This window comes from Aythya ferina, assembly GCF_964211825.1.
Source record: "Aythya ferina genome assembly, chromosome: Z".
In the NCBI taxonomy this organism is placed as follows: Eukaryota; Metazoa; Chordata; class Aves; order Anseriformes; family Anatidae; genus Aythya; species Aythya ferina.
This window is the reverse complement of record NC_140299.1, coordinates 2,600,111-2,625,114: the sequence shown is the minus strand read 5'-3', so window position 1 is coordinate 2,625,114 and position 25,004 is coordinate 2,600,111. Positions and strand designations below refer to the sequence as shown.

The following is a 25,004-nucleotide window of genomic DNA, read 5'->3' as shown; positions in this document are numbered from 1 at the left end:
TTTTCTCCAAAACCCTTATGCTGTGTGTTCAGCTGCTACTGAGCACATGGGGGGACGTAAAGAAGCTCTTGTGTTTATGCTCACATTAGTAATGGTCCATGCTAGACCAAAAAAGAGATACATTTCCCAATGAGGGATGAGGTTTCCTTGCCTGTTCTGCCCAGATCAGGATCTGTGGCATGGAAAACAGCTGTAGCCATGGAGCTGGCCACCAGCTCTGTCAAAGCACCGCACTGATTTTGTGTGGGACGGGGAGTAAAACATCCCAAGGGCTGGAGGCACACAGCTCTGGGGAGCTGATGTCCAAAACTGAAAGGAGATCTGCTTTCACAGCACTCCTCGGGTCCTCCTCCTTCCAAAAACAACGCCAGAAGCCCCGCAAGGAGGAGCAGCTCCTCCCGTTGGAAAGGAAAGGCTCGCTGCAGGGCCAGGCTTCATCAGCCGCGGGCTCTGCGGACACGGCGCATGCCCCGGGGCCAGGACTGGCTCCAGGAGGCTTCTCCTCACCCACCGGGGGTAAGAGGCCATGGGCTGGGAGGGCTGGTAAGGTTTGAACCTCCAAGGTGCTGATTCAGCCTCCCTGTCAAAGCCTGGGCCAGGGGTCAGGATAGCTCAACTCTCACCCCAGCCCTCCTACTTCTTTTCGCAGTGGCTGTGAGTCAGGACCAACACACCCCACGCCTCAGTTTCTCCAAACAAGCTGCCCTTGTTTGTGCAGGATTTGGGGAGCTGTAGAACAAATCCCTCTGGAAGGCTCCACTCTTTTATTCCCTTGGTGGTAAAGGTGTCAGTGATGGGTCAAGCTCAGACTTTTCCTTTTTGGCTATTAGCTCCCTCAGCATCACACCCAGCACGACCCCATGCATCTGGAGGTGACAGCCACGGGGACAGCACCCACAGGAGATGCAGCCCATCACCTGCAGGCAGGAATTAGCAGCAGGCACAGCCTTTCCCCTGCAGCACCGGGGTGAGCCCTCAGGCACTGCGAATGCCCACCCCAGGCACGATGCTCCGCGCATGGTAATCCAGGGGCCGCTGCGCTAATGGAGCAGAGCATGGAAATTTATTTTCAGGTCAAATCCTCATCGTCTGCATAAATTCCACTCGAATGTTATCACAGGGACGGGAGAAGAAAAGACGTGCTGAATACAGGAGCACCCCAGGTGTCCGGCCATTGTCAGGAGCTCGGCTTTGCCTACTCTGCATATTATTTTCCTCTGGTTTGCTCGCCCCAGCCTAATGGGGCTCTCTCCCTCACACACAGCCAGGAGCTGAAATACCATGCTCTTGTCAAAAAGCTTTATTATTATGGTAAAGATTGTACTCATTAGATATTAATTATACCCAGCAAGAGCAGGTCCAGGAATCTATTTGTCTCTGCTCACCGGTTAAATTTGCCCAGGGAAGGCTCGCAGGCTGCAGCATTGGGTTTGCACAGCCCTCCCTCAGCCTGATGCATTTTTTTTTTTTTATTTTTACCACCAAGGGCTCTGCTGGGGTGTGGGGAGGTGCAGGGGCTGGGTCTGGCCGCTCACACCCACCTGGCAGCAGCCAGATTGGGGCTGGTATCACCCAAGGCAATCTAGGTGATGCAGGTTGTCGTTGCCACTGGGATGGGGACACCTCGCCTGTCCCCATTTCTGCGTGGCCAAGCCGAGGGTGCCCATGTCCCTCCTCTGGCCGTGGAGGGGTGAAGGTGCAGGGATCCCAGGTGAATGGTGTTCGGGGTGATGAACCCACCCTGGCAGACCGAAATCTAGCGATTAGGACAGCTCCGGCCTCCGAAAGTGCAGGCAGTGTCATGTTTAAACATGTGCAACTGGGCTGTGGTCTACACTGGTGCCAAAACGATGTGCAAAACCGAAATAATTACAACCCTCAACTAAATTGCCCTCCCAGCTCAGCGCATCCCCCAGCGCATTAGGGATGGAGCTTCCTTGGCTGTCTGACCAAACGCAGCCATCTGTTTCCCAGCTCCCTCCCATCCCGCTGTGGCAGACGACGGCGGGGCTGGAAATGCCCCATTACTTACCCACAATTTTGCCCGGAGAGCAGCTGCGATCCCACCAAAACAACAGTGGGATCCTTTTCTTCCCCCCCCTCTTCTCCCCCTGCCATCTCTTTCTCAAAGGGCCCGTCCCTTTCTTTGCTACGTTTTTGGGGAAAAAAAAGGGATAAATAGCTCGGGAACCAGCCACCACCCCCCATCCTATACCCGCAGAGGTAGGGGATGCCCACCTGGTAAAGCGGACTTCACAGATAGTGCACATGTACGGCTTCTCCCCCGTGTGGGTCCTCATGTGCCGGGGCAGCTTCCCGGCCCCCATGATGACCTTGTTGCAGATGGGGCACTGCTGGGACGCCTTGGGCTTTATCTTCCTCTCTTCCTCCAGGGGCCAGGGAGGAAAAACTCCTCCGAACTGGGTAGCGCTGAGGAAATTGAGATAAGCGCCGTAGTCGGTCTCTGCCTTAATGTGCCCCAGGGGAGCCGCCGGGGTGTTGGTAAACATGTCCTTGAAGAAGTCATTAGGGAAAGGAGGTGGAGGCAGGTCTTCCTTCTCCTCCTCTTCCTTGATCTTCCTCTTTTTGATCACCAGGTCCAAGGGGCCGTTGTCTACTTGTGGCTCCTCGAGCTGGGGAAAGGAGCTAAAGTTGCCGTTCCACAGATGGGGGAAGAAGCTGGGGGTGAAAGGAGAGAGAGCTGGCCTCCTTTCCGGGACGGTCGCCTTCGGGTACAAGTTCTCCCTCAGCAAGGACTCGATGGAGAAGTCTCGTATCACACCCAAGTGTCCGGAGGAGTTATTGGCTGGGTAGTGATTTGGAAAGTCTTTAGGTGCTTCCGTGTATGCTTCTTCGGTAAGATCAGACTTAGAAGGGCTTTGGTGACAGCTGACTTCTTGGACATCGGTTAGGTTCTCCTGATTGACAAAATCTTCCACTTCTTCCTCCTCCTCCTCCTCATCATCATCATCATCTTCGTCGTCGTCCTCATCGTCGTCGTCGTCCTCTTTGTCGTCGTCCTCTTCCACCTCTCTGTCGGGCTCCATGATTTCAAGGCATACGTTGATAATGCACTGGATCTCCAGCATCTTGGCGGCGCTGAGGATGTGCTTGACGTTCGAGGTGGTGATGGTGAGGGTCGAGGTGTAGGCAAACTCCAGGATGGCAGAAAGTGCTTCAGGCTTGACAAAGTCAATCTCGTAAACATAGGGCTGGTCTGTTAAAGTGCCGGTAGTGAAGAGTTTTTTGAAGTACTTGCTGCAGGCAGCAAGGACGGACCGATGGGTCCGGTACTCCTGGTCCTGCACGATGAGGATGACATCGCAGAGCAGGCCGTCGTGCCGCTGCTCGTTTAAGCCACACAGGACTTCGCTGCTGTGGTTTGGGAATGGGATCCCGATAAGATCTTCAATGCCATTGGCCATATTCTCATCTAGTGCCCTAGGACAAAACACAGACAGCGGGGCATCAGCACGGGGGGTCTCGATCAACAGCACCAAAACAGCCCTGCCTTCTCTCTGTCCTCTCCACTGCCCCACGTGCACCTCCAAAATCACCTGCTGCTGTTGTATCACCTTTAAAAACTCTTCCCACAACCTCTGCATCCCTCTGTCTCCTTCCTTCTCTTCTGGGTTCCCACCCCCTCCATCTCTCCATAACCACCACACGCTCCTCTGCTCTTTCCCATCCCTCCCCTGGCATCCTTGTGCAACGCTCCCTTCCTTATCCCGTTTCTTCCACGCCCTCCCGGAGCCAACATCTTTCCAGGCACATGCAGGATTTGCCCCGTCAGGAGCTATGTGGGGAAAAGGGTGATGCTGCATTGCCTCACCCTGCTGGGCACCAGCACCCACGCCAAACAGGGAGACACGGAGCTGTTTCACAACGTGCCGAAATGCTCTGAGAACAACGACCAGCCACAGAGCAAGGGCTGGGGGCAGACGACTGCAGGATAACTTCACCCGTGAGCTGAGCTTGCCCGGGCCCCACATCTGCCCGGAGCTGTCAGCGCGCTATCGGGTGCCCTGTGCATCTGGCGGACACCTTCCCCTGCCAGAGCAGCTCCAGCTTCAAAGGGGAGATCGGAAGCAAGAAGCCCACGCCCAAAAGGGAAACATGATTTTTGCCATTTTTTTTTTTTAATCTGTGAGATGTTTCCTCTTTCACATGGCTCCAGCAGCCCCTGCACATGAGAAATCCCAGGGAAGGAGCACGGCTTCCTCCAGCAGGCTCTGAACACGTTGCTGCTGGCACACGCTGAATATACCCAGCGGCCAGAACAACTCCGAAGGCAAAAAACCTTCGGAAGCCCCCAGGACACAGGGAGCATCCCCTCTGTGAGCTCTGCTCCTACCCCTTCCATAAGCCTGGGACCGACGGGCTCTCCATCCCGCCCCGTGCCACATCAGCATCTCTCCATCAGCACCCAAAGACCCAGGAGCCTCAGAGGGTCTTTTTTGTGCCACTGCGAGCACATCCTGGTGCCTCCCTGCCCCACCAGCCAGCCCAGCATGGCCAGGACCCATTCCCATCACAGGAGCCTCAGGGGCTGTGCCTGGGGCTGGCGTTTTTGGCTGAGGACCGCAGATCCATCCCTGCGTCCCTCAGCGTGAGCATTAGCTCCGTGCTAATTACGGCTGTTGTCTGAAACAAATTGATTCATTGCAGTGTGCTGTGCTTAACCATGTTAACCAGCTATGCTCCCCTCACAGCCCGACCCGAGCCGTACAAAATCCTCTTACAAAGCTGCCGATAAATGAAAGCAAGTCTGATGCGTCCTTCAAGGTGAGCGTGGGGTAAGAAAGAGCACCTGAGCTGGGGAGGAGGAGACACCTCCCTTTTTAGGGCCTTCTATCCTAAAAATAAGCGTGAGAAATTACACTTCTGTCCCTGTATTTGCCTTTTTCTTTTTTTTTTTTTTTTGGAAGGAGAATTAGCATTGAAGGGGTGTTACGTGGAGGAATGCAGCCTTGTGTGAATCTGCTTTGATCTTTCGTCGCCAGATCACGCCGTTAAGTGCAAAAGATCAGAAAAATGGGACATCAGACTGCCCTGCTGATTGTTTTCCGAGCTTTTCTCGCTCCTGGACACTTAGCTCTGTCCTCCCTGATTGTGCAGCATTCGCTCAGCACCAAGAGAGCAAGAATTAAGGATGTGGGAGAAGATGATTGCAAACCCCCCAGTTTAGCAGGAATGGAAAGGGACAGCTGCTGTGCCTAAAACGATGCCCAGCTCCCCCCGGTGGAAATGGACTCATTTCCCTTCATCCTCCCCTCCTGGTCCTCTGGAGGTGCGGTGCTGTGAGCCGGAGCCCTTAGGAAAGCTGATAACTTCACAGGATGCTGGCAGAGCTGGGGGTGATTCACCTCACGTCAGTGGCCGGGGGGCGGGTGGGAAGAGGAGCAGCCCAGCGACCCGTTTCCATGTGCTTGCAAAAAAAAAAAAAAAAAAAAAAAAGGGCATTTTTTTACTCGTGGGGTGCTTGGACAGCTCAGGGCACCCAGCCCCCGAAAAATGACCCCAGAGAAATGACCTCAGGCCCCGGGATGGGGCTGGATGTGCTCCCAGGCTGGCGCTGCCCTTCCTCCAGCTCCCTCCTCTGCCTCCTCCCTGCCTCCCCCTGCCCGAGCCAAGGGTGGGGTCCGCAGGAATAACAGGCACAGGAACAGCATCCGCAGGCCTGAGGACAAATGTCACCCCCAGGAACAAAAAAAAAATCGCACGGGCGAACGCTGAACCGCCTGCACGGAGTGACAGAGAAAATCCCGAGCTTTAATAGCAAATGACAGCATTGTGAAAATAAACTGGGGCGGGGGGAAAGGGTGGAGGGCACCTAAAATAACCACGTCCCGAGCAGGCTGCAGAGGATGCCTTGAAACAGCGCATTTTTGGGAATGGTTGAAACTCACCCACCACTTTCTCAAATGAAAAGCCCCATTTCTGAAAGAAGGACCCTGCGAGATGCCGTCCTGCACAGGCACCAGGCAGCATGGGCAGTGACACCGGGGTCTGTGCCTGAACACAGGCTGTACGACCCTTTTACAAGCTCAGCCACACTCCCACCAGCTTTGCCCATCCGTGCTTATTTTCCACACCAGCTCCTTCCCTCCTGTGCCTGGGGTGCTCAGCACCTCGAGGGACGGACGCTTTGGGTGCAGAGCAGCACCCAGAACCATGGCACCCACCTGCCCGCCGCATCCACCAGCCCCAAAATACACACGTGGGCTTTTTTCCTTCTTCCCCCCCGGGTTTATTTGTGCCTCATCGTAATGAGGCAATTAAGATGTGCATGCAAGATTACCCTAATCCGTCAAAATATAGCAGCTCCTTTCCGAGGGGCACACTGACCTTCACCGCTCACGCTCCCTCCGCGTGCCCCAGCCCCGCGGCTGCTCTGTGGGTTCAGGGATGCTCCAACACCTGGGGCCAGGCCCTTTTTTTTCCCTTTCCTCCTTTTCTGTGACCTTCCCACCTGCAGGGAAAGGGGGCACGAGGACGGGGGGCTCGCAGCAGAGCCGTGCGTGCCCTCTGCTTGGAGGCACAGGGAGCCGAGATGGTTTTGGGGTCCGTAAATCCCATTCTGGAAGTGTGTTTTTTTTTTTTTTATTTTTATTAAAAAAAAAAAAAGGGAGACGTAAAACCCAAAAAGGCAAATATTTCCTTAAGCACACCTCCCCTCCGAACATCTTGTCTCCAGCAGAACGTGTTATTAAGCCACCCACCCTCGTACCCAGCCTTTCTCCCCGCGGGCGGTGAGGTGGGGCAGCGCGCCGCTCGCCTCCCCATCCCTCCCCAGCCCTGCCGCCGAGCCGAGACGGTGAGGGGAACGTGGTGACACCAGCCCCGGCCTCCCTCGCAGGGAAATAATCAGATTTTTCAGGGCTAGGATGGACTGCAGGCCCCGCGATGCTGTGGGAGGGGAGCCGGAGTTTTACTGCCGGGCTGGGCGCCCTCCCCAGCTGCTAATAACTGGGAGCCGTCCTGCCTGGGGACAGCGGGAAAGGTGGGGGTGTTTGTTGTTTTCAGTGGTATGTCATATGTTCCTCCGCCCTAAACTGACCTCTACCCACCCCCCAAGAAAGAAAAAAATAATAATAATAAAAAAAAAATAACACGGTGATTTTGCTTAGAGCTGGACAGGATAAGCAAGGACAAAGGTTTCCAAGGTGATGCTTCGGTGAGGAAGGATGCAAAGAGGGTCAGGCTCGCAGCAAGGATGGGGAAGAAGCACCACAGGAGGCTGTGGAGGTGCAGGACAGCACCGTGAAGAGGATGCTCCACAGCCACCCACGCAGGGGCTGACTGAGGGTGCCTTCCACAGCCCTGGTGCCACCGGTGACCTCCACCCACGCTGGGAGGAGAGGAATGGGCAAGGAGCTCAGACCAGGGTTTTGGTCAAGCTCCACAGGGCCAAGAGCCCTGGCAGTGGAGCAGGGTTTGATCATGTAATTGTCGTGGTTAGGCTTCAGGGACTGAGTGAGCGGGTAGCATTTAGCCTGGTAGGTCTCCACCGCCACCTGGATGCGCCAATATTAGCATAAATCGGTGAACAAAATCCTTGGGCACACAAGGGTTTGTCCTTATCAACATCTGCTGTCCCCCTGGCAAGCGGAGCCCATGAGAACCACAAACATTTCACACACCGTACAGAACTGTTGTTTTGGGGCTGGCACTACTGGTTTCCCATAACGCCACCAGAAGGACATTGTCATGTGAAGTCCCATCAAAAAATCCAAAATCAGAGGTGCGGGAGAACCTTCTCCAGCCCAACAATCCTGGCAATGCCACATTTAACCTCTTTCTCATTTTAATGACATTTAAATGACAGCCAATTTTTCCAGTTTTCCAAAATTCACGCGGAAATTAGGATTTGGACTCCACGATCCCTTCAAACTCAGGATATTTGTTTTCTATGATTCTATGACATGTTGCCCACCAAGCAGATCAGAACTGGAGGTCAGCTGTATTTCTCCACACCACTTGGGAAGTACCACGAGGACTAATTTGCTTAAGGAGCAAAACGAGGCTGCAGATGCCACTCATTTGCTCGTCAAGGTGTGGAGGCACAAGCATCTGCTGTGCCCTTGCTGAATTCATCCTTGGGAACTCATCCTGGTAAGGGCCAGGCACAAAGTGCAGCAAATACACGTCTCAGACAAATCCATCCCTGCTGGTTAGCTGCAGCTACGGAGAGCCCAGCACCCCGTGCTTCTGCAGCTTTGCCGGTGTGCGGATGGGACCTGGTGAAGCTGCAGGCTGTGAACCAAACCCTCTCCTCCCGAGGACATGGCTGGGTGCTCAGGTGCTGCTGGTGGTGGTGGGAATTCACCGCCGTGCTGCTGCTGCCAGGACCCACCCTTAGCCCAGGGGGTGTTTAAGTTCGGGCTGTGCTCCCGCAGCGAGCTGGGAGATTTCTTGTTATTTGTGCTGGCACCGGCTCCCCTGCTGGCCCTCCAGCAGCACGATGCCTGATGGGCTCGGCTCCTCTCCTCTCTCCCTCGCTGCTCCTCATCTCGGCAGGCTCCGGGCATCCCCAACATCCCCTTTGCTCTGTGCCAAGGTCCCATCCCGAGCCGAGCATCGTTTTGCAGAGAGCTCACAGACCTGGCAGGAGGTTTGGGGGTCCGACACCCAGCACGTGGTGGGACCGAGCCCTGGTGCCTCCTGTAACTGAAGTTTGTGCTTTGGTTTCTTTTCCTGGCCTCTTTAAAATACCCAGCGCACTTCCCAGTTCCAGAGCTTAAATAAATCTCCAGAGTCGGGAGCTGTGGGTCACCTCTGGGCAGCAGCTCGATGAAGCCTGAATGCTGCATTACAAGGCCCATCTGATGTGCTCAGCAGGTTTGGGCAAAGGGGGATCCCGGTGATAAATGACCCCGAGCAGGCAAATAAACACAAACAATTAGCGGAGCAGGACGGAAGGCGCAGCCCGGCTCCAGATGGTGTTTCGAGGGCTGCATCTATGCACGGAGCTGGGGCAAATGCCTGGAGGGGGTGCAGGGACATCTCCCACCAGACCAGGTCACAGTGCTGGAGGTGCTCAATGCCCAGCAAGATCTGAGGGCCAGGTCCCTCTTACAAGGCTCTGCGGGAGCCCTGGTGCTCTCCTGGCCACGCTTCAGTGTTTCAGGCAGGTTTTAGTGTGGTGTCAGCGAGCAGGAAACGATCCTGCTGCCTGCACATCTCCACTTCCCCTGCAAACGGCACGTGGAGGTGTGTGCACACAGACAGAGATGCGTTACACCTATGTGCCTGTGTGTGTGTGTGTGCAAATCCTGTGGGAGGGGGAGCGTGTCAGGCATAATGCAACCCGGTTTCCATTCATCCTGTGCAACCACTCCACTCGCATGGAAACTCACTCATGCTTCAAGTGACGCAAATCCCCTCCCACGCGGTGCTCTGCAAAAAAAAATCCAGAAAGAGAGAAAAAAAAGAGAGAGAGGGAGGAAAATCCCCGCGTGTCTCATGAGGATCAGCCCCGAGCCCTTCCCCAGGGCCCTCCAGCATCTCCGGCACAGCCTGGAGGATGCCCAAGAGGGCCCAGGAGTTGGGTGACATTGTTGGTGGCATTTATCCCGTGTGCTTCTGGCTGCTCTCCCCCACCATCACCTTGCTGCCGGTGTGATCTGCCCAGCCCCTGCCACATCTTCAGCTATATGGGATGTATATATCAAATGAATTCCTACAGGCACGCACCATTACCACCCTGTGAGCCCGGCGGGGATGGGTACCTCCTTCCAGCACAGCCTTAAAAATAGCAAAAAGCCATTTCCTCCCATTCTGAGCTCTCCTGGGCTCGCCCTCCTGGGAGAAAAGGCAGCCCCTCCACTCCCCCTCAGCCCGCTCCTCTCCGCAGCCAGAGAGAGGAAAAAGGAGTTTTTTAAAAAAGGCTCCTATTGAGCGGCGCACACACTGGGTGGGTTTGCTTCCTGACAAAAAACACGACGGAAAATGTGCCCAGCTTAACCATGGAAAACTGGTTTGGCTCCCGTCTCTCCAGAGTGGACAGGATTGTGAGGGACTTGGACACAGCTCCGGGCATGGCTGTCACCAGCGCGCGGGGGCTCCAAAATACTCCCCAGAAAAGCCAGGAGGCTTCAAGCCGGCTGTCCCAGCCAGGCAGGGGGTGAAGGATGGGGAAGCCTCGGCTCCTCTCCCCCCTTTTTTTCTCTCCGTCCAGAGAGAGGTGCCAAAGGAACTTTACTCTTGGGGAGTAAAATGAAAAGGGTCGGAGCGCGCTAAATGAGAAGCAGATGTGCGCGCCGCGGTGCTGCTCGCGGCCTGAGTCAGCCGGCAGGGTGGGAGGGGGGTTATCGCTATTCTGGTGCTGGGTGTGGGGTACGGAAAACAAAGCCGGGAGAAGGCGGTGCAGTGTTTGAGCAGGCTTAATATCGGCTGCGGAGCAGGTACGGGCAGGCTCCAGAAACGCCGGGGTGTGAGGCTCGGCGATGGCATTCGCAGCGGCCCCGCTCCACCCCTGATCCTGCAGCCCTTCCCCAGCGCCTCCGCAGCATCCCCGGGCATCCCCGGGCCATCCAGGGGAAGGTTTCTCACTGTCCTGACCCTACTCCTTGTCCCCACATCTCCCAGCTTCATCCCCGCAGGAGGAATCATCCCCGTTCTGGTGGTGGCCAGAGATCTGCCCACTGCTGGACGCACCACGCACCCTCTCCGGAGCACCACGGTCACGGCAGCCTCATCGTGCCCTGCACAAGGGCAACCTCCAGAACCAGCACCCCGGTGCACGACTTCAGCCCCAGTATCCACATTCTGGGTTTTACAAACCCAGATTGCTCTGGGCCAAGCCCCATCACGCAAGATCAGCCTCACCTCTCACCCTCCATGGCTTGTGCAGCTTTAGGCTCCCATGGGTTTTGGGGAGAGGTAGCGCAGCCTCACCTCGCGCTGGAGGATTTTCCTCTAAAAACGTTATTTGTCTGCTTAGCTCTCATTCATTTTTAATTGCCGTTTAAGTCCTTGAGCTCTAAGCACACGAGCTCTCCTGCTAGGGCTGGCTCAGAATGGCTCCCATGTGGACACGCGGCGTGAAGCAGAAGTGACTTTGCAAGATGCGTTCATACAAAGTGTCTGTGCACCTGCAGGGACACGGCCCTCCCTGCAGCACTGCCCTGTTATCTGTAACAGAGCAGAAGAAAAGGCCTGGCCTCAGACCACGCTGCCCCAGTACAAGGAAAAATCCATCCCCTGCCTTCAAAGAGCCTCCAGCCTCACACGCCCGACCCTGTGCCACTGCAGGAGCCGAGGAGCATGAGGAAATAATAGGACAACTTTGGTCAATTTGATAGCTGCAGCACTGCCTCTAGCCGAAACGTTCAGCACCATGGTTTTGTTGATGCAGCCCAATCTGTGGGGCTGTTTCTGGTGGAGGGGTGGCACGGTGCCTTGGCTGGGAGCTGGCTCACTCCCCTGCACCGCCAGGCAGGTAGGGGCAGACGATGGGCTCCCAAACCGTCCCTGAGTCCTACTGTCACCTTTCCAGAACAGCATGCCCACAAAGCCAATGCAAAAGCCCAAAGCAGAGAGGAGAGAACATCTTTTGGACCAAATCCACCCAGTTCCTGCCCTGTGAGTGTCTCATACAGCCCCGGCTCCCTGCAGCTGGGCGTCAGTCCGAAGGGCAAATACCGCATCTCCTCTTCCCTCCCTGACCCGAGGAGAAGCACCATTTTTCTGCAAAGCCACACTTCTCTGAATCACTCTTCCTGACCACGCTGAAACCCCACCAAGGCACACAGATCTCTAACCCCGGAGCTGGATGTGTCTAGAGGAACCGCTGCCAGCCTGCAGCAGAGGACAGCTGGGGAGAGGAGATGGCACTTTCATCCAGGCTTCTTGTATGTAAACCAACCAGCTAATGAGCTCTCTGAAGACCACAGGTAATATATGAGCATAACCTTAGTGTGTGGCCCCAGCACTGAGCATCCAAAGGCAACTCCCTACGTTCAGGGGACAATTTAATCCATCTCTCAAGGTTATGGAGCAATTTAACTAAAGATCAGGGGTCAGATTCAGATCTCATTTGTGTCTCAACTCCTTCTGCGAGCAAAGCCCCTGGTGCCTCTACCAACCTGCTAGAAAGCTGAAAAGCAGCCGAATTGTCAGATCAGCCCTGATCCTGCAAAGCCTCACCCGCCTGAGCAATCCCTGCGATTCAGCGGGGCCCACCCCTGCCCAGCTCAGCAAATACAGCCAGAGCTGGGGAGGGCCAACAGGAAAAAAAAAAAATCAACAAGATTTCACCTGGAAGAAGCAAAAGAAAAATATCTACTGGTTAGATGTTTCAGCTGAAATACATGGGAAAAAAATGACAGTTAATAGGGTTAATTGTCCAGCTGATGCTTCTGCAAAGAGCAGTGGGTGCAGGATTGGGCCCCTAAGCAAGGCAAGTCCCACATCCCAGCTGACTGCTTGCATCCGCCAACTTACAGTCTGATTCGATTTAAAACAGCTGAGTTGTAAATGAGGCTTATAATGGAATTGGCAAATGACCCTTAAATATAGCATTACGAACTGACAGCACTCAAAAATAATCAGGATTCAGGTCTCAGCCGGGAGAGAGCGCGGGATCAGGGGTGCTCCGTGCCACCAGGTAGGAAAGCAGCCCAAGCCAGCAGCAAGGAAACCTCAGCCTCTCCCCTGTTTAGAGGGGTGACCCTTCAAAATGAAAAAAAAAATAAAATAAAAAGAAAAAAAAAAAAAAGGAGGGGAAATAAGGAGAAAACGCAGTCCTGCTGTGTAAAGAGAGACGGTCTCGCGTGTTTGTTTTGGCCTGTGCTGGACTCCAGGCAGTTTCCAACTGGAACCCAGAAATGCTTATGGTGTTTGGATTCTGTCTGCATCCCTCCCATGACGTGAAGAGGCATTCAGGATGATGGGCTGGGATTTTTTTTTTCCCCTAACAACTATATTTACTGCTACATTTTGAACTCACCATGCTGTCATTACAATGTCAGCTTAAATTACATGTGCGATAACCATAGCATAAATACATGCACAAGTTCACAAAGGCTTTACAAGGAAAACATTTTCCAGGGACGCTGGAGTTGCTCACATGTCCGGACTCAAAGGAGATGTCCAAAGGAGTCTCTGAATTACAGAGCGCTGGCTGCAGCCAGGATTTGGCCTGCTGGGGCTGAACAGATGGATTTTACGCTTCTGTTGGGCTTTGCCGGGTAAAGCCTACTCTTATTTCTCCTGGTGTAACCACGGGTTGACTCCAGGGATTTAACTGATGCTGTTCTGGATTTTGCTGATCCCCTTCCACACATACAGCCCCTTCAGGTTGCGGACAGATGCTCTCTCCTGGGCCAAGATGTGCCATAAGAAACTACCTCAGCTTCCAGTGCTGGCCCAGAGGTAACCAACCACCCCTCGGAGCTCTTCCTTTTCCATAAGCCCACTTGGCTCCCAGCTCCTAGACAGAGAGCGTCCTGCTGAGCACCCCTTGCTCTCCTACAGAGAGGGAAATGCAGCCTCTGAAACATCCCAAACAGCACCACAGAATCGTGGATGGGCTCACACCATTCCTTTGTCCTGCCCCGGAGAGCAGCAGCTCATTTTACCTTGCATTCCCCAGCACTTCACCGCCTGCATTTCGCATTTGGCTGCACAGGTATGTCAGCCTCTAGTTAAATGCACCACTGTGAATTCCCTCTAGCTGAGAAACATTCCTTAGATAAAGGGTCACAATAAGACAAGACCTCTGGGAAGATTCACCTCTCCGTCCACCCCTCCAGCCTTCCATCTCTGGCGCTTCTAATCCACCTTACGCCGCCGTTTCATCTAGGCTCCACATTAGCAAAATAACCCTGATGGCATTTTAATTTATTCCCCTCATTTGTCTGTGAAAGCGCTCATCAAAACGACCCTAAACACCTCGCATTTTATGTGGCTTTTTTTTTTGTACCCACCTATCTGCATTCAGCCCTTCCTAGCCAGGGGCAGGGACCCGGGGCTTGCCAGCACCGCACTTCAAAGCGGCACGCTGGCACTCGCCGCAGCCCCAGCCGGCATCAATCAGCAGCACCGCGGCACACCGGGGCTTTCCTTGCCCGAGTCGGTGCTTCAAAAATGTTTGTGAGAGCACTTAGGACCCGCTCTGACCGCTGCCTCTGTTTGCAAAGCCTGCCCCGAGGTCGGTGCCAGGCGCAGGGGAGCTGCGCCCGCAGTGCCGGGGGGTAGCAGCGGGCGCGCTCCCCGCACACAGGGCAGAGGCTGGAGACCTGTGTTTGTAGCTGGACCCTTCCCGATGGGGAAAAAAGGGACTTCTGGGGATGGCATGGGAAGGAAAATGGGGCTGCAGGTTTTCCAGATGGAGATGTCAGAGTCTGAATTCTGCCTCCATGGCTGATGAAGACCAAGCACCGAACCAAGCGCGACAGCGGATGCAAAGCTCAGAGCTGGGGGAAACGGCTGCAGCAGGAGGAGTTTTTAGGGAGATGGGAGGCCAAAATGCACATTTTCCTTTCCTTTCCCTTGAGCTATGGCCTCAGCAACAGGTAGGTCCTGAGTGACTGAGGTTGGGTTTCCACTCTTCCAAATGGCATTGCAGGCTCAGAGCTCGCCATGGAGCTGCTGGCATTGTAAAGGCAGAGCCTGGCTACAGCACTTTGCAAGCCCAAGCACTCCACCAGGCCTTATAAAAAGCATGTTATGTAGGAAAAGATATGATCCAGTTAAACATCCAGAGCTCCTCAGTGCTGCCTGTGCCAAGGTACATGCTCCTTTATGGCATGCACATGAAGTGCGTGCATCAGAGAATATTTTTACAGCGCTGTCTTTTCTTCCATTTATTTTAAGGAACAGAGTGTGGTTTCCTCCACTGCGTTTCTCATATTATGCTTAAAAATAAAATCTGAACCTACATCAAACCAAACAGCTTCTTGCCCAAAGTGGTAAAAAAAAAAAAAAAAAAAAAAACCAGCCTCTTGTATGGTGAACCCATCGGGAGGGAGAACACAAGTCCCTCTGTGGCTGCTCGCAGCCATGAAGAGCCAGCACAAGATTTGTGCACCCCTTCTGCTGCCGCAGGAGGCTTCTCGGAAATGTTTCATGCCTCTGGCAGGGCACAGCCTGATTTAATCTCAGGGCTGGGAGCTGTGACGGCAGCCGGGGCACGGGTAAATCTCCAGGTACCCCTGGTCCTCGCTGCCCGCTGCGCTCTGAACGCTGCTGAATAGGAATGAGGCTCGTGGCGAGAAGGAGGGACGTGTCCTGCCGCACCAGGAGGGATTTCTGAGCACTATAAATTATCATTCCAGCCGTCTGCATGTGCCTCGCATAACCCGTGAGAGGCCACAGACGAGGTACAGTGGGTCAGTTAGGAGACAAGGAGGCTGCTTTGGTCTCTTGCCCATCGCTGCTGCCCAAACAGTGCGAGCATCCTCTGTCCACACGCACGGGCAAGGAGAGCTCAGGTCCCCCTACAGTGCATGTCATTAATTTCTCATTAGTGCCAACTCTTGCTGGTCATGTCCCCTCCACAGAGCACAAACCTGCCTCTGAAGCCCCAGGTGACCTTCCTCCCTCCTTGACCCACACCAAGGGCTGGTGACACCTCTGCTCTCGAGGGGCACGTGAGTTTGAGGGCGTCAGACAAAGCCCACCAGAGAATAACGAGGCTGCTCGTGAGAATGCAAGGTGCAAGGAGAAAGTGAAATGAATGGCCGGTCCTAAAAGAGAGAACTCCTGCCATAAAGCAAATTTGGAAAAAAAAAAAAAAAGAAATGGTCACGCTCTGCCCTGCTTTGCTAAACAGGCAGATGGGTCCTGTATTTCTCTTCTGAAACTTTAATAGGAAGAATATGATTCTGCTGCAAGTGTATTTTATATGCCTGGCGATTAAAGGGGAAGGGAAGGGCATAATTTATGGAATTGTGAAACACGGAGGATAGCTTTCTGGCTGCAATGTTTCTTTATTTTCTTGTTATTCCTTTTATTCTTCCTTTTGCTTCTAGGCTTGTGGAAGGTGATGGATGGGCAGTGGTGGAGACAGAAACCTTCCTTTTATATTCACAGGGCAGGTACTGCATCAGCAGCCGCAGTGCCTACACGAGCTGCACCTCCTCCGAACAAGAACAATCCTGAGACAAAAAAAATGGGTGCTTCGCTGTGTCCCCTGGCTTCCTGGAGTGCCTCCCTGCTCCTGCAGCCACCTCACCTCCTGATTTTAACAGGCTTACTGGTTTCATACTGGGAAATCGAGCCAAGCCACGCCGCAGCCAGCAGCACGGAGAAGAGAGATGGAGTCGGACTGCTCTCAGAGGACAAGAGGCTATTGTCAGAAGCTGCAGCAAAGGAAGTTTTGGTCAGATAGAGGAATTTTTATTTTTGTTTTATTTTTAGGACGAGGCTGGTCAAGCACTGGAGCATAAAGCCAGAGCGGCGCTGGGATTTCTGCCCTTGGGGGTACCCAAAACTCACCGGCACAAGGCGTGAGCCTCGCCTAGGGAGGCAGGGTGAACCCAGAGCCTGGTCTGGCACATGGGAAGCCCAGGCACAAAAGGGATGAAATAACACAACCGCAGGCACACAGTGGACCCAGACCTGAGAGCAACCTAAACCCTCCCCACGTTGCTGCAGAATGGGCTCCTTTGGGGTAGATAAACCAAATTGCCACAGTTGTGTGTGTGACGAGCTCCAAGGGTCGCTTGCTCTTCTTTCTGCCTTGATAGAAGGAAGATCTTCTCTAGCTGCAAAATTCTTCAGAATTTTTTTTTTTTTTTTCATCTTCGGGGCCAATTCAACAACTCATCTCTTCTGCTCAGACTGTCAGCAGAAGCGTCAACGGTACTGCTGGTTTCTGTGATGTGGAACCATGCCCGCCGAGACTTGGACCAAGACCACGCAGCCCATCTCACACAAGCCACCGAGCAGCCCACACTTGGCAAACCCCGAAGACCGTATCAGCCGTGCCTGCATGACTTATGGCTTCGGGCCATCTTTCTCCAAGCCTCTGAGCAGCCACGATATAAATCTTGCTCTTCTTTCACTGGTCTTTGCCATGACAACACAATCACTTGGCTCCCCGTGCCACACGCTCTTCGGGTGTTCGTCAGAGATGTGTCAGGGGAGAAATGAACTCTGTACCCTGGCAAGATCAGCTGAAAGGAGTGCAGCTCTCCACAAAGCCAATCGTTCCTGTCCTTTTCCAGCTCAGATGCTCACCGCAGGAGGAATTCAAGTTCTCGTGAAATCGCTGTGAATGTTTACCTGCACCGGGAGCAAATCCATGTTCCTCCCTCCCGGGAATAAGCAAACAGAAATTTCCCTGCCCAGCATTTTGCTCCCCTCCAGCTCCTGTGCTCTCTCATGCCTAAATATCCCCATGAAACGGTGTGCACGTGTACATTTTTCTTTATTCAGAGCTAAATTTGCTCTTTGGAAAGAGGGCTGCTTGCCCTATTGAAGTTGGCTGAGCCCTCCTGTGCAGCCCAGCGAGGCTGCGGCTCCTGCTAGGTGGCACGGTGGCTACCAGCATCCTCATCCTGAGCCTGCAGATTTGAATCCCTGTAGCAATTTTGACATGCTAACCACTGACTTTTTCCACCACCTGAAATCTCTTTGCTGAAAAATACCTAGCCCTGATTTTAGAGTACTTCTGGAGCCCGTGGATGGGGTCTCCCTGCTCCCGGACACACATCCCCAGCCTCCACCCATGGGGACAGCAGGGGGCCGATGGAGAAGACAGAGGGGTTTGTTGGGAAGGGCAAAGCAGTCACAAACTGTTTGTGTGCCCTCCCGTGATGCGGATTCAGCCCAGGAAGGTCACACAGTTCTTACAGTATTAGTGCAGGAGGGTGGAGTCCTTCTTCTGTCCAAGGAGAGGGAAGGGAAAGCAGCGGGTGTGCGTATTGCACTTGGCCGGTCAGGGGATTAAGGCCGGTTCCCCCGTTTAGGATTTCCCAAGGGAAGGAAGAAAAAAGCAGCTCGGGGGTGGAAAGAGCCCAGGTAAAACGTTAGCTGGAGAAAACGGGGTGAGAGAGGCTGGATTGCCAGGGGAAAAGCTGCTGGCTGCACAAAGCTCTGCGTGCTTCAGATGCGGCACAGGGCAGTGGAGCAGGGTGGGAGGGGATGCAGGTCAAAAGAGTCAACTTCGAAAGGATTCCTCAACAGACATAGAGCCAATACCTCCATACTCGATTATTTAGTTTTCACACAAACCTAACTAATATACGTGTTTGGCATTTTTCCACCTTTGACGGAAAAGGAACATGAAGTGGAGAAAGGATCAGAGAAGTCTCAGACCCTTTGCTTTCCCCAATGCACTTGGATAGAGCGAAGGCTGCTGAGTTGAAAGATTTCTCCAGTTGCTGGTAATGGAAAGGTGGGAGTGATCAGGGCTTCTCTGTGCACTGAAAAATGTAAAAAAAGTAGCTGCAAATTATCATAGAGGACTTGTTTAATCTGAAAAGGAAAAAAAAACAAAACAAAACAAACAAAAAAAAAACATTCTGCCTAAATTTTGGGCATCTGTCATAGATTGTGTTTAATTAAAAACAAAGGAAATGTTGATGCAAACAAATCAGGCTGCGTGTGAAAGTCAGACTTGCACTTTGAAAAGGCTGAAATGAAATGCTTCTGCTGCTCACAACTTGTCTATTAATCTGACCAAACTGACCCAAATGCTGGGTGGTTTTTATGTCATCGAAACTTCACTTTGTACTAAAGCATATTTAGCTGAATTATCTCTCCCAGCTGTACTTAAGGAAGCGAAAGCTAAGTACAGAGCTGAAAGAGCCTGCTCCTGTATCCCGGGGCGTTCAACCCATCAGCACAGTTAAAAACACTGACAAGCTATGGCAAGCTAATGTCAGTAAAATGGTACCCAACAGGAGGTTTGAAGCCTGCACAGTGATCTCTACAATAAGTTCCAGTCCATTAAACACCAGCTTTAAGTAAAATATTACGGTGGGTCACGTTTTAAAGCGGGCAGAATTGGTTGGGGAGTCACTGAGGACCCGCGAGGATGCTTCTGGAGGAGGATGGAAATTCTGCACTAAGCTTTTTTCTAAAAGAGCAACCTCGCTTTGCATTTCGGCTGCCTCCTCCCTGCCCTAAACACCAGATCCTTCCGCTCAATGCAGTTTTTATCCTTTGCTTCCCATATGAGCACTGGCAGGTCCCTCCGCAGACACGCGGAGAAGCATTTGTGTTACTCGGGCAATGCGGGTAAGAGCAGAAGCACATCAAAACCCCCAAATGGGTAAACATTGCTTGTTGTTGAAAGGCTAAAAAGGAAAAAGGAGAAAAGATCCATCTGGAATCCATCGCCCTGTGCCTGTCTGAATCCCTCGAACCGCAGGGGCTGCGCTCCCCTCGCCGTGAGGGCTCACCCTGTGCCGGAGCATCTGCACCAGATCCTGCCGGGGAGCAAACCTCAGGGCTTCAGAGAGCCCTGCGTGCTTATCAGCTGGTCGCCAGCCTGATAGCAGAGAGACCAGAAACCAAGTGACGTGGCAAGGGCCATGCAGTGGGTCAGGAGTGGAGCAGGGAGCAGAAACCGTGTCCTCTGTCCCCTCCAACCGCTCACCCCGATCCCAAGCGTTTAGTACTTTTCTCTGTTCAGCTTTGACCTTACGAGTTCCCTTAACCTTCTCCTGGCAGCTTCCTAATGGGCAAATAAATCTCTGGAGAGTATCTTAAATTCTTTTTTATCACAGACTGTATCAGTGTGATAATAAGATCAGCCTTCAGACTCCCCATTAAGTCACAGAAGGTGTGGTCATCAGTCATGCTTTTCCCAGCCTTAATTGCCAGACAGACACTTTAAGTGGAAAGTCCATCTAATGAGCCCAATCATTAAAACATCCCTGGTTCCTATTTGAGATGGAAAATTATATTACTGTAATAAGGGGGTTGCATCTTTGCCCCCCTATTCAATCATGTGGCACGGGGAAGGTGAGACTTCCCTGCGAGTTGGCCTTGGATGCGTGTCATTTAAATATAGCCCCCACTTCAGGCAAGAAAAGGTAATAAAACCCTTCACGGGATGAGAACTGGGTGGTTGGAGAAGGGAGTGGTGACCTCGAGGTGAGCAAAGGACACTGACACCGCGGATGCTCCCGAGGGCTGGCTGGGCAGAGGTGGTGGAAGTCACCACGGCCGTGCCTGGGTGGAGAAGATGAGGTGTGCTTGGAGAAGGCCAAGTGGGTTTTTCAGTGGGACAGCTCTGTCCTGAAAAGTGTGCAATAAAAGGCTTCATTTGGTGAAATGGTTGGTTATAACCGGGCACCTCACAAGCCAGCACCACTTGGATGAAGGGCTTGAGGAGCTATTGCGGAGTCATCCTTCTCTCAGGGGGAGGTGGGAAGATGAGGGTGACATGAAGTGTGGGATGGCACAGAAACCAGGTGCCAGAGCTACAGCAGCTTGGCCAAACCTCAGGAAGCCCTGTGGAAGCCCTTGCATGGGGCAAGTCCTCCTAAAGTCCATAAAACACTCGCTCTGGGATGCAGCGAGGACGTGCTTGGCCACGGTCCCCCCAGGTGCTCCCCATCTCTCCATCTCATGCTCCTGCCCATCACGGGAAGGTCTGAGCTCCACTTGGGTGACACCAACACCAGTCCCCAGCACCTCCTGCGTGCCAAAAAAACCTCTACCTCCTGGATGGAGAGGACACCCAAGCGGATCCACTCCCCACACAAAGCTCCAGGGGCTGGCCGAGACACCAGCCCCGCATCCCCGTGCCAGGCGCTCGGAGCGGCGGGGCAGAGCGATCCCTAATAAAAACAAGGAGGCACGGAAGGGCGTGTTTCTTTTGGGTAATAATACATCTTAAAAACTGCACGGTGAGGCAAAGACAACGCCGCGCCCTAAGCCACCCGAAAGGGTGTGGGCATTATACAATGATTCGCCCACACCCAGCACCTCCGACGACAATTAACACCCAGCCCCGCGCAGGGAGCAGTAAATACTGCATCTCCAACCAGGAAACGCCGGCTTTTTCCGCGCACATGAAAAAACCCCGGCGATGTGTCCCAACACGAACACCACTCCGGGCAGATCTGCGCCGTACCCGGCAAGCAGAGGTTGTTTTTTGCCCCTGAAAGGAGCCAGGGTGAAGCCAATGGCGGCTGCATTTCTACTTGTTCCTAAGTGCGGATTTCTGGGTTTTCATCGTTTCCTTCTTAAAAAAAATTAAAAAAAAAAAAAAAAAAAAAAAGAAACAAACAGAGATGATGGAAAAAATCTAAATGTATAATTACATCCTGATAACTACAAAGTCATGCGGAGTACTTTATAGATAATAAAACGACAAGATCTCATCACGCCCAAGTTTATTTTCATAGCCGTAAATCTACTTCTGTTAAAGTCGACGGGAAGAGATTTTACTATTGAGTAATAATGGAAACAAAATAACACTTATTAAAGGGAAATGGGAACGAGAGTGCATCTCACGTTGAACGACAACAGAGAAAATCAGCTTGCTATTAGCAGAAGGCAGAAATAACTCCTTTTTTGCCAGTCTGAGATGTTGTCAGCAAGATTATTAACAGGGACCCCACTTTCCTCCCAAGCCACAGCGCCGTGGCAGGTGATGCTCGTGAAAACAGGAACTAAAGATGCAGCTCTGGGGTTGTGCCTCCAGCCACCAGTGTGTCTGAGAGGAAAAATAAAAAGAATCAAAGCAAATGAGCATTTCCAAACCTTTTCCTAGCCATTTTTTGGGTCAGGAAAGCCGAGCTGCTTTTCCACCTGAAACTCACCTGCCCATTACAAAAATAGCAAGTAGTGACGAAGGTGATGATGGATCTGCAAAAGTGGTAACACAGCTGGCATGTGGAGCGGGGCATTGGGTTGGCACTGGCGTTACTGGGGGGTACTGGGCACAGACAATGGCTTGCAGCCCCAAACACATTGCCCAGAGACATCCAGAGGGACAGGCAGTGTTCCCGAGGAGCAATGCTAAAATGTTAATGGGACGGGGCCGCCAGGAGAGGTGAAGTACAGCTCAGAAGGGGATCGTGCTCGGGATCCCTGGATGCTGTGTTTGCCTTTGGGGCAGTCAGCAGGAGCAGATCAGGAAATGTTTGCACAGATAAGAAAGTCCTGCTCGAATCTGAGCCCTGCGTGGGGCCGGGGGAAGGGATGGATTTCGATCCTCCAGCTGTAGATCAGAGCAGCAGGAGCAGGGCACAGCCGTGCCAACATACAAAAGGCAAGGAAATAAAAATCCCCACTACTACTGTTTGCTGATGGGAGCATCTGCAGTTGAGCCCGGGTTTTTCCTGTGCAAGATGCAGGGTTTATTGTTATTTTTATTATTATGGCTACCACTAATTGCAGTGACCATTTACTCCGCACCTTTGCCTGACAGCTACGAGCAGGATGCTCCTCGCTTCGCAGGCGCTGTATAAACAAGACAGGAGAAGGAGCAGCGTGTCCCCGAACGCTTGCGCTCAAAATAAACAGTGGGAGAAAAGAGAGATTACCTCGTTTGTGCAGATGAGGAACAGAGATACTCCGCGCCTCGCCTAGGGCCACGTAGGAAGCCCATGGCAGAGCCAAAATTCGGAGTCAGCTCTTCCAAATCCCAATCCACCACCTTATCTGGAGGATCAGCGGGAGCTGGCTCTCTGCCTGGGGCTCGGCTTTACCCCAGGGCTCGAGGCTGCCCGCAGCTCGCGGGGCCCCGGGCAGGGACCGGAGCGCGGTGACCGCCACGTGCCCACAGCCCGGGGACAGCAGCTCCAGCCCCGAGCCCAGCCTGGCAGGGGGCTGCTCCAGGAGCCCCCCGGCACCGTCCCCTCTGCCCAAGGACCCAGCAGCAGCTGGGGATTTTCCTGTGCACTTTGGACACATGAAACCACCCAGCTGGGTAGGCACGGCGGGGCTCACCTGGCAGCAGGATCAGGATCAGGAAAGGGTTTTGGCCCCGAGGGAAAGCGGGTGTCCAGGGTTTGTAGGAACCCAAAGAGACCCCAGGGAATACATGAAAATGGGAGAAGGCACGAGCTCCCAGCCTCGTCGGGGAGAGCGGAGGGCAGGGGAGGCTCGGAAGAGGTGCCATCGGCAGCAAAGCGGGGCTTTTCCAAACATAAACAGTTTGGGAAGCAGCGAGCCGGAGCGCGAGCTAAAAATAAGCGGCGGCAAGTGAAAAGGATTAAAGGAGCCCGAAAGAAATAGCGAAGAGCAAATTGCAGGGAATTGTTCAGCAAACAATAAAGGCTCCTTGCCATCCCCTTGCAACAGGCGGGTGGCACCGGGAGAAAGCAGCCCGCGACAAATGATAGCTGCGGAGGGGGGACGGGGGAGCCTCAGACATGGCAGATTTGTTAAGTGGTTATTTTCCTTCTGTCTTTACGGAAGACAAAGGGGAGGTAAAGCTCCCGAAGACAGGGATTGTATTTCACTCCGCAGTCGAGAAGGCTTTCGAGTGTCTGCAGATAGCAACGAGAAATGGTCCTAAAAAGATTAGAGCTCTTAAGGTAGGGCAAAATACTATATCCAGACAACATACTCGAGTTTTAATGACAGTGGGGACAGAATTGAGTGAAGCATTGTCTGCTGCCTTTAGGAAACCGAAAACTTAATTTGAAACAGCACAGACTGGATCTGGGCTCTTCTCACAAGAAAGGCTTTATTCCCGTCCTTTAAGTATCACTTTTTATCCTTGACATATATTTTCCATTCACCGCTTCCCCACAACACCATCCATCACAATGAGAGTCAGGACAGCCAAAGGCACCCGGCGCTCAGCTGCGCGGAGCCCCCCGTGCTCACAGCCAGGCACCCCTGGGTGACCCGGAGCCCCCCAGAGCAGCGTTTTCGGCTGCAACCTGCCGTGGAGAGGGAGAAGCCCATCAGCACTGCCGTAAAATAGGGTGAGGTGTTTTGTCACGGGACCTGCACAGCCCTAGGAAGGGTCTCCTTTGTTTCCCGTGTTGCGGGTGGCTTGCCTTTGAGCATCTCCCTTCCTCTGGTGTATTTCTTCCCGCTGCACCCCTTTGTCATGCTGTGATCCATATTTACAGGCACCCAGCTGAGGGTGACGAAGCAAATTGGCTTTCCGCAGGGAGAGAAAGGCCCCATTTTCCCAAATCCCCACCCCAATACCATCCCCAGTCCCTCAACCCTCCCCAGGGATGCTGGCAACACATGAAACTCAACACATCGATCTCTGAGGGGTGCAAGGCTGCAGAGCCTCCCACCAGCACCGCTGAACTGGTTTTGTACTGGGAACCAGCCACGGGAGCACCGCGGCCCCACTGGGGTGCTGGATGCCCCCGGGGGCTGGATCACATCAAGGCTTCCCTGCCCCTGACCTTGCCCGGGGCTCTGCCAGCGTGCAGAAACGCCGGGGGATAATTGCAGCCCGGTGGCCGCTGTAATTGCTCCTGCACCACCTTGCAGCCAGGTTTTCCGCCCTATTATCCCCGCATTAATAGCAACCCAATCTACCTTTGCAGAGACAGCACCGCCAGCCTTGAAACGAGGCGGTCTCCCCTCGGCCAAGGGGGCAGGGTGTTGCTGCAGGGAGGACATCTGCACCCTGCAAAGCCCCCGCACCTCTTCCAGCCCTGTGTAAATGAGATTAGACTCAGCCACACGGCGGTTTCCCCCGCCGGAGCAGGCGAGTGAGATTTGCTCTATTAGCTAATTCATCCTAGCAGCGTCCCTGCGAGCTGTGGCAGTAAGCATTAGCTTCACCTCCCGAGGAGGAAAGCTGGAGGTCAGAAGGGCTGAGCTTCCCCTCGCCTCACGTGGTGGGGAGCAGGAGCTGAGCTCCGGGGGGCTCGGGGCTGGGAAATGATGTGGAGCCCCCCGGGACACGGCTTGGGTGGGTGCTGAGGCTGTAAGGCCAGTTGGGTGCCCCCACCCGAAATGAGGTGAGACAGAGAACGGGGGCTGATTTGGTACTTTTGGTACATTTGTTCTTTAATGCATGTGAGAAACTCGGGTTTGTGGAGGCCTTTGGGATCAGCTGAATCCGAGGGTGGGATTTCCTACGGATGGGCGATGCTTTGATGTGAGCTTTTGAG

The 25,004-nt window shown here is 53.5% G+C and overlaps 1 protein-coding gene across 9 annotated transcripts in view; it reads right to left on the bottom strand.

The window, feature by feature from the left end:
* The window catches only part of ZBTB7C (zinc finger and BTB domain containing 7C), a 134,988-nt gene that overhangs the window by 8,894 nt on the left and 101,090 nt on the right, over positions 1-25,004 (bottom strand). For all 9 annotated transcript variants that reach the window (XM_084505019.1, XM_084505020.1, XM_084505023.1 and 6 more), the window contains one exon: positions 2,239-3,441. In XM_084505019.1, the coding sequence (XP_084361145.1) occupies positions 2,239-3,425 (1,187 nt within the window). In that variant the 5' untranslated portion in view covers positions 3,426-3,441. The remainder of the gene's footprint in view (positions 1-2,238; positions 3,442-25,004) is intronic.